Here is a 9,643-nt window from a genome sequence, read left to right on the forward strand (position 1 = left end):
TATTTCTTTTATTGAAAACAAAATTATCCGTTTGAAAACATCGCCTATCAGAATAACATGTAGTAAGCAGCTGCAAACTTTTTAACCGGAACTAGAGTATGTCCCGAGCTCGAGATTGTTATTGTTTACATTTCTATTGAAAACACCATCCATAAACAAGAGGGGCCTCCCTGGCCGAGCGGTGTCGCCGGTCCAAACGCTCTGTTAAGCGTGGAGGTAGCGGGTTCGAATCCCACCGTGACCCTGGATGTATTCTTTGTGATGTCTTTCTCTGAATTGTTCTATCTGTATTTTCTACTTGACAATGACTTATAAGCCTATATTGAGCACACAAGTCAGCAAATGTATGTAATTTCAATAAAATAAAAAATAAACATAAACAAGAAACTTTTTCAGTGTCAAACATCTAATTGTGATTGTCGATCGAAATGGGCTACAAGTGGCGTAGAGAAGAACTATCTACTTAAGGCAACACATCGCATGCTTTCATCAGTAGCGTGTGGAGAATCATAGAAGAAGAAAGTACGTTAGTTTCACTCTTTATTTTCAAATAGATTTAAAACTTTTAAGTTAGGAAATCGTATGGAACTGAAAACTACATTGAAGATAGTTCCAAAAGAAAGCATAGTGGAAAATTTAAAAAACATTTGCGATAATTAAATACGAAAAATATTAAGAAAGGGGAAAATACCATAGTACATTTCTATACAATTGAGAAAAGGAAGAGAAAGAAGGGGGCTGGGTCAAGCCATAGAACCACTATTCTCCCCAGATCGCATATTCGAGAGTTGCGATCACGAATAGAGAAAGTAAGGAGACAAACATATTCAAAATAGTTTAACCAATAGGGACAGATGAACAAGTATGAACAAGAAAATAAAATGGCAAGATAAGAAGCAGGTGTGGGGTGTTTGTGCTGAAACCCAGGGTGTAAAAGATAACTTGAAATAGATTTCGAAATATCGGAAAGCAGTAGCAGTCCAAATAATTCCCATATTATTTAACATATTTTGACTCCAACAAGCACTACACGTGAGTTTTATAACTGTTGAATAATTTTCATAATTAAAATAAAATTATCGATCTCTTTAAGTATATGTAAACATAATTTTATTAAAATCTGCCGATAAGCCTGAAAATAATAAACTAAAGCTGAAACACTGGCTCCACAAAGTGCGCGTGAACTCTCGTTCCTCTTATAATTTTTTAAAGTCAAATTTCTTTTTTAAATTATTGTGTATGGGTAGACACAAATGTGTTAAAATAACGACGTTTGTTTAATTTTCGTTGCAATTTTTAAAAATTAAGATCCATAGCAAACACTTATAACACTTTTTTTTTCTGTAACGAAAACGTTTACTCACCATATTGACTTCAGAAATAGCGTCGAAGCTTGCTATTTGTATATCCATCCCAATGTATAAGGGTGGCCCTAAAATTATATATTTTCTTTTTTAAAATAAATAATCTTATGACAAATAAAGTGCAGATTGTCTTAAAAATTCAAAAACATTGTTTCTCTAAATTGTAAAAAAAAAAAAATATTTTCAAAAGTCTTACCTCCGAATTTTGGACGTAACCGAACATCGTAACCAATTAGTATTTGCTTAATAAGGTAGGTAATGTTCTCCACTTCAATTGGTTTTGAAAAATGACAGAACCTGTAATTAAAAAAACGTCATAGTTTAAATAGAATTACAATCGACAATTATGAAGATTTATTTTTTTCTCTCACTAAAATTAAATTATAAATTCATATTCATGAAAGGCAGAAAATATTAAATTTCTGCAAGAGCTCTGATCGAAATCAGTGAAAGTTCGATGAAACCAGAAAAACCTGATAGATTAATAAAACTGGATATCAAATAAAAAAATATGGTCCCTGTAGTTTGATTAGGAGAACGGCCCAAGTTTTGGACCCCTTAATGTTAATTTTAATTATTGAGTATTTCGCCATATCTCGAGAAATTATAAGGCGAATTAAAAAATCTTTGAGCATGATTATAAAAAACGTCTATCCAAAGATAATTCTAATTTAAAACAATTTAAGTAATTATTTATTACCATTTTTTATTATTTTTTATAATTTAATTTAGTAATAATAAAAAAATTTAATCGTGAGATATGCAAGATTTTAAGTCATTTTAAAGAATGTATTTGCGTAGCAAAAAAAAAAAAAAANAAAAAAAAAAAAAAAGAAAAAAAAATGATCGAAATTGGTCCAAAATTTAAAAAAAAAGACAGATATTTAAAATTCGATTTAACAGGAAGTATTTGACCGATTTCGCTCAAATTTTGCATTTTGTAACGAAAAATTACTTTCTTTTAAACGATGTAGAAAATATATATCTTACAATAAAATTTTTAACGACCATTATTAAATAAAATAATAAGAAATAGTAAATATTTACTAAGCACTATTTTTAAATAATTTAATTTTATTTGGATGTACGAATTTAATAATTGTGTACAAAAAATGTTTAATTCGTTTTAAAAGTTCTCGAAACAGGGTGAAATACGCAAAAAGTAAAATTAACACTAAGGGGTCCAAAATTTGGATCGATCTCATGACTAAACTGTTAGAGCTATATTTCTCAAATTGTGGGCGCTCCTGTATTTTTTGAGTCAGAAATCCGAATCCATCGAAAAAAAGGTATGTTTATTCAGAGAAAGTACGTTTTTGTGTCTAATTTTGTAAGTTAAATCCTCGGGCCGGGCAAGGTTGACTCAGCCTTTCATTCCTTCAGTGGGTCGATAAATGAGTACCAAGCATGCTTGGGAACTAAACACTGGGGGTTTCGCGTTCGGCTGACCACCTGACCGGAACATCTGCTCCTGCACCCCAGAGCCCAAGGTCAAGAAAACTGATATGGGCGCAGTAGGCCTTGGCCCTCTATGGGCTGTCGAGCCACTAAGTTAAGTTTTGTAAGTTAAAATATCGTCTGCACTAATTAATTAGCATTTTTGAGGTCCCCATTCGAACCATTTGAACAAGAAGATTCGATCCTTAAATTGAGCAAAAGTTCTTCTAGATGGTTTGTTTTTCATTTTGCGCTCTGGATATAGAAGATCTTTCTTTGAAAGTGACAATAACCGCTATCATTTGTGGAAGACTTTTTCAGTGTTAGAAAAATATACAATTTAATGTACTGTCGCAGAATTATTTCTAACTAAAACTTGCCACTAGATGGCAGTTGCATTCACAGCCAACTCGCCAATGAATGGCTGGTATAACTACAGCCACTTCCCAATTTAGATTAAGAGGACGCCATGCTATGGGAGAAACTTTTTGTCGCAAATTCTCTTTCACCTCCATTACGAATTTAAAATTTAAAATATAGGAAAAGTGAGTTCACACTAATCTAGAGTAAGCCATGAAGTTTCAAATACTGAAAATAAATTTTGAAAATTTTAAAATGAAAATAAAATATTAAAAGATTACTTAGGATTACGCTATTGAGAAGTTATCTTCCAATAATTTGCTCGCATTTTGATATTTTGAGCATTTTTTTCAGCAATTGAAACTTCATGGCGCACTCTAGGTTTACCTTAACTTACATTTTCCTGCTTTTAATTTTTAAACAAGCAATGGAGTTTAAAGAGAATTATCTTCCTATAATTTGTTTGCATTTTGATATCTTGAGCATTTTTTTCAGCAATTGAAACTTCATGGTGTACTCTAGGTTTACCTTAACTTACTTTTTCTTGCTTTTAATTTTTGAACTAGTAATGGAGTTTAAAGATAATATGCGAAGAAAAATTTCTCCCTTGATATGGCGTATTCCAAAGTTTTTTCCCCTAGTTAGGTGATCAGAACGTTGCAGAGAGTGCTATAGTGCAGACGGTTTTCAGATTCCGGTTGCATGTGCTATAAAGGGTGTTATTCAATAAAATATTAAATTTCAAATCTTTCGATTTATCATACTCAAGCATACTACAATAACCTTTCGCTTAAAAAACTAATGTGAGGTGTTTAGAGCCACATTGCACGGAATGTACTAGTACTAGGTGGAATGTGAAAAATTTTACATGCATGCTCAGCTGAGTACATTTAAAAAAAATACAGTTTAAAAAGCAAGTACCAAAAGTTACCGATATGAGAAAATTTGGTGTTTTAAGCAAAACCGTTATTACTAGAACATATTGAGCCACAATTGCTAATATTAATGAATTCTTCTCCTTTTTAATAAATGAGTTGCTGCTTGCATTGTTCAGTTACAAAACTGACCATCTCAAATTTTGTAAATGTGTTTTTCTTTTCGGTTTTTTAAGTGTTAGCATACCGCTCACCCTGATGTATTCTGATAAGAAAACTTTAATTTTCTGAGGAAACCAAATTTCGTAAAATTTAAATTCAAAAAATTTTGTGGTAAAATTTGCACTGTGGTAATATTTTTATTCTTCTTTTTTGCATAATTAGAATTTGAGATTTGTCTGCGTTTACTACTATTTTCCATTTTACACACCAGTCTTCTATTTCGCGTATTTGTTCCTGTAATTTTATTAATGCTATAGTATTTGGATTCCTTGATTTGATGATGATTCCTGTATCGTCTGCATAAAAAGCTGAAATACTACTGTAAACTGTTCCATTAATTGGAAAATCATAAATGTATAAAATATATAGAATCGGTCCAAGAATGCTGCCCTGAGTTACTCCAGCTGTGATATTTCTTTTTGATGATTTGCAGTTTTGAATTGATACTTGAAAGGTTCTATTTGAGAGATAACAGGAAAGTAGTTTGATGAGACCGGGTGGAAAGTTAAGTTGCATTAATTTGAATATCGTACCAGTATGGCAGAATTTGTCGAATGCTTTTGAAATATCTATCATTAAAAATGCTATTGTTTCTTTATTGATTAGAGCTCTGTCGGTGTAATCTATTATGCGAAGTAGTTGCTTTGTAGTGTCCAGTTTTTGACGGAATCCGAATTGCTCGTTGGGGGAGGCTGTAAGGAGTGGCTTGATTCTATTATATGATCTTTTCGTAAATTTTTCCCAGAATATTTAAAACTCTAAATGGTCTGTAACTCTCAGGGTAGCTTGAATTTTTCTTTTTCTTTAGAAATAGAACGACTGATGAGTTTTTCCAGGTTTGAGGACAATAATTAAGAGCCAGGCAGCTATTAATAATATGCATGATTTTATGTACATATATAGTTGGGAGGTATCAGTTTTATCATTTTATCTTTTACTCCACCTTCACTTGGTGCTTTGAAATATTTTAAATTACAGATGTTGTTGCAGATTTCTTTATTATTTGCAGGTTCTATTGTTCCAGGGATAGGATGCTTTTGGTGGAAATTGTTTACTTCTTCTATGATTAAATTATGTTGGTTTTGATCTGAATTTGGATTTGGTAAGAACTGGTTTAGGAGAGAGTCTGCAAATATTTCAGTTTTATCTTCTATTGTGTGCATTAAGCCAGATGGTCCATTTATTGGTCTGTTTATCTGTGGTGCGGTCTAGAATATATCAGCCATTTTTCCAAATAGTATTGTCAGTGGTACTTTTCTCTGCCAGAGTTGCTTTTTGTATATTTTGCTGTGTTTCCTTATCCATTTATTTAGTTGTTTGATTTCATTAAGGTATGCTGGATCGGAGGTTCCTTGATGCCACTTTCTATAATGCAGTTTCTTTATCGGATATTATTTTTAATCTCTGGAGGTAGCCGGTAATGATGTGCAGCATGGTTTGTTTCTATTGAGGCATTTTTGTAGGCGTCTATGATTTCAGATTGTAGCTGCTGGGTACGGTTATCTACTGTAGTTTCGTCTTTTAAGGTTGGTAGGTTTCTATTGTTGATAGTATTATTGTTGAAGATATTGTTGTTGAAGTATGTTTCTGTCGAGATACCAGTTTGTTTTAAATTTTGATTTTTCAGAGTGTTCAGTTGTCAGCCCGCCGAGCAGTTGGACAGGTAGATGATTAGATGACAGATGATTTAGTGAGCATGGGGACTTGCATATTTGTTATTTCAAAGTCAAGTACGTCTGGTCTATGGTTTAGAAGGTTTGGTATATAGGTTGGAGAAGTTGGAGCAGTGATTATGAGTTGATGTTTGAGGATGAGGTTTTTAAGTTGTACTCCTGTATAGTTGGAAAGGTATTACCGTAGCGAAGTGGCGCACCACATAAGTTTCTGAATTATTTAGAGTTAGTGGGGAGTAAATACCCTATAAATCGAATTTACTAAACCAAGAATCATACATTGAAGGACTACCACTCGAAAACATTTAACCACTGTTCAAAGCAAGTTGGCATCTCTGTGCTTTTGGCATTAAAATTATTTTCGTTAGAAATTGAAATTGCGTACTCTCTGAGTTGGTTCACCAATTTTTTCTACATTCCCTCCTTTAAATCTATAGGGAGGAGGAAATGTTCTGAGTAGAAAATGAATGAATGAGAATGGAAAAAAAAGAAAGAAAGAAAGAAAAACCCGACATGTGAGGGATACGTAAGATGTTTAGAGCCCCATCACCATGGGGCTCTAAATATATGTGCACCCAGTATTTCCTTTTTTTTTTAATTATTGCGGTTTTAAACTATTTTAACCAAACCGATATTGATCACTAACATTATTGATAATTAACGATATTGATAATTAATACTATTATTGAAAAACATCGATGATCATGCGAAGGTACTTTAAATGCTGGATAAACTAAACAAGTTTAATTGCTACATCAATGTCACAAGGGCAGTATTTTCCGTAAAAAGGGCATTAAAACTGGCAATTATAAAATCGTGCGTCTTAGGTATAAATCATTAGTCAAATTTAAAAAAAAACATTAATAATTAAACAAAAAAAATATAAATAAAATAAAGTAAAAATTTGAGTTGTACACGCTTAAAGTTAATCATAAGTTTTTATATTCTTGTTTAAGTTTGAAAAAATCATTAATTTGAAAAAAAGCCTATATTAGTATAAGTTATTAAAGCTCGAATAAGTTATTACCTTTACTCTATATGTTGGACAAATTCTCAGCAAAAGCGTTAACTATATTTTCATGGGAGGAATGTATTTTTAAAGGCAATAAAAGTTGCTTTAGAAGCAATGAACACAAAAGATATTTTTTTTTATCCCTTTCAAGTTAGTTTGGAGTTGCAAGTATGTTGCTATGCGACAAATCTGATTTTACTTATGCTTCAGTAGAATGCAATTGCTATAATCAACACTTCCTGTTATGAGAGATGGGAAAGGCGTTCCCACAATATCTTTCAAAATTTCTCTTTATGAATTACATTTTGTCTTCGTATCTAGTATTTTATTTTATTTACACGAATCTCTATTTAAATAAATTATGAAATAAAATAAAGGTAATAAAAATTTATTTTAAAAGTTGATTTTATAAATTTAAGAAATAACTTTTCAATTCTTTGAAACAAGGTGGAAAAAATTAACGAAAAATTTTGTATGAAGTGTATTGCACCATTTTTACAGATGCAAAAATTCATTATAAATGCTGCTTGAATTTAAATGAGTTTAACGAATCAAATAACAGTTAATTCCAAAACGAAAACTAGTAGAAAAACATTAACGAAAAAATTTTGTCCGAGGTGCATTGCACCATTTTTAATTGTACGAAAATTCAATAAAATTTCTCATCGAATTTCAATGAGTTTCATAAATAAAAGAAACGTTAGCTATTTCCAAAATCATTCAAATCATGTTTGAATTATATAACAGCAAATTTTTTTAAAAAAAATTAAAAATTGCAAATGCGCTTGAATCTATTGATTAGAAATTGCTGTAAAAATTTGTTATGATTACTTTCTTCTGCCATTTTATCTGAAAATATTTCCTAAAATTAAATATTTATACTTTCACCCATTAACCCTTTCGGGACGGGCGAGTTGTAAATGCGTTCGTAAGGAATCAATATCAGGATAGTGAAAAATAAAAAGTGGTAGCTTAAGTTTCGACTTAGCTAATTTGACAGATTTCTGTTTGCTTTCACTTTAAATCCAACACTTCCAATCCATGCTGGATGCTGGACATTGGGGTTATCTCGGCGTTTGGCGCGAAGCACCACTAACCGATTCATCGATTCTGTTTTGTCGTATTCTGTCTGTCGTATTCTTAAATATCTTTGAAGTTGTAGTATGTTGTAATGACAAATCAAGTCCTTAATGAAATAAATCTTTAGTTTTGAAGTGAAAATCATCTTTGGAATGGGGAGATCCCCTTGAGTAGAGTTGTATGATAATCCATACCTGCCAACTTTTAATCTCTTCCATTATCATTTTTCCCAGTGGTATTAAAATGGAATTAAAACTTCAACTTTAAGCAAACAAATACGTTGTATTCGAGAAAACTTAAGTTGACAACCACATACCCTCCAACTTATGAGGATTTTGAAAATAATTCTTTCTAGTGGTAGCGAACCAAAGTAGAAATGTTTAAAGCAAATGGATCTCTCATAAAACTTTTATCAGAACTTAAGAATCTAGCCATATGGCCTGCATTTTTATAAGTAATAGTGGACAAGTTACGCTAAAATTAATTTTTTTTAAATATTAAGACATTAATTCTGCTACCGTCTAAAAAGAAGATTTCTGAAACTACGGAAATTCCGTAGCAGTTGGAGGGTATGCAACCATGATAGTAACGCATATTAATATATGTGCTTTATTTTTGTAAGAATAGTGGTGATCATAATAGTTTAAGAATTAAGTTTATAAAAGAAAAAATAGTATATAACATACCTGCCAACTTTCAATCCTTTCGTGGATAATTTTTCCCGGTGGTAGTAAAATTTAATTTAAATTACAATTTTATGCAAAACACCCGCTTTATTTTGAAAATGCTAATGCGATATTTCACGATCGTGTTACATATTAATATATATGGTTAATTTTAAAAAAAATAGTGGTGGTCCAAAAGATTACAAAAATAAGTTTATAAATACAAGAAATATATAGAAAACATACATTTTACTACCACTTTAAATATAGAAATAAAATTTTACGCCAAATGCCTAAAAGTTGGCAGGTATGATATAATTACTACGATTTTAAATATGAAAACAAAATCTTCCGGAAAATCCGGAAGAGTTGGCAGGTATGATAATCCAATCCATGCGTGTTAAAAGTGCAACTATACAATTTTAAATTCGCACTAAGTAGTGGTAAATTAAATAAAGCAAACTATCATTACCCCGCCCACAAATAAATTGCTAAAGAATTAATTTGATTACCAGTTTTATCTTCTTACCCTGATTGATACGGTTTTAAGCTGGCACGTATTGGTGACAGTCGGCGCGAAAGGGTTAAAGCACAACCACAAAAAGTGGTCTGTTTATGAAATGCAAGGCAGACAACTACAACGCTTTCTGCAAAATATTTCGTAGAGTGGTGGACAATCACGATCTAAAACTTTCAGAATGTTGGTTCATTTTAATAGCATTTAAAAACCTTATCACGAGATATTCTTCTTCTTTTTTAGTTATGCTAGTTGGGCATCTTAGCCGCGAAACGAGAGATATTTACTTACTTTACTTTTATTTAAACAAAACTGGGTGCCTAGGCCGCGCAGCGGCCCCTACCCCATTCATCATGAAAATTATATACAGTGAATAAAACATTTTGAATTATGTAACAATGTGGTAACATTATAATAAAGTAACCTGTTCTGAATATC

General features: G+C 31.6%; 1 protein-coding gene across 1 annotated transcript in view; it reads right to left on the minus strand.

The window, feature by feature from the left end:
• The window catches only part of LOC107442619 (gamma-aminobutyric acid receptor subunit beta-like), an 82,115-nt gene that overhangs the window by 44,144 nt on the left and 28,328 nt on the right, over window positions 1-9,643 (minus strand). The window contains exons 2-3 of the mRNA XM_016056229.3: window positions 1,561-1,661; window positions 1,365-1,432 (exon numbers count right to left, since the gene is read on the minus strand). Coding sequence (XP_015911715.1) covers window positions 1,365-1,432; window positions 1,561-1,661 — 169 coding nt within the window. The remainder of the gene's footprint in view (window positions 1-1,364; window positions 1,433-1,560; window positions 1,662-9,643) is intronic.

Source organism: Parasteatoda tepidariorum, chromosome X2 (assembly GCF_043381705.1).
Source record: "Parasteatoda tepidariorum isolate YZ-2023 chromosome X2, CAS_Ptep_4.0, whole genome shotgun sequence".
NCBI classification, from domain to species: domain Eukaryota; kingdom Metazoa; phylum Arthropoda; class Arachnida; order Araneae; family Theridiidae; genus Parasteatoda; species Parasteatoda tepidariorum.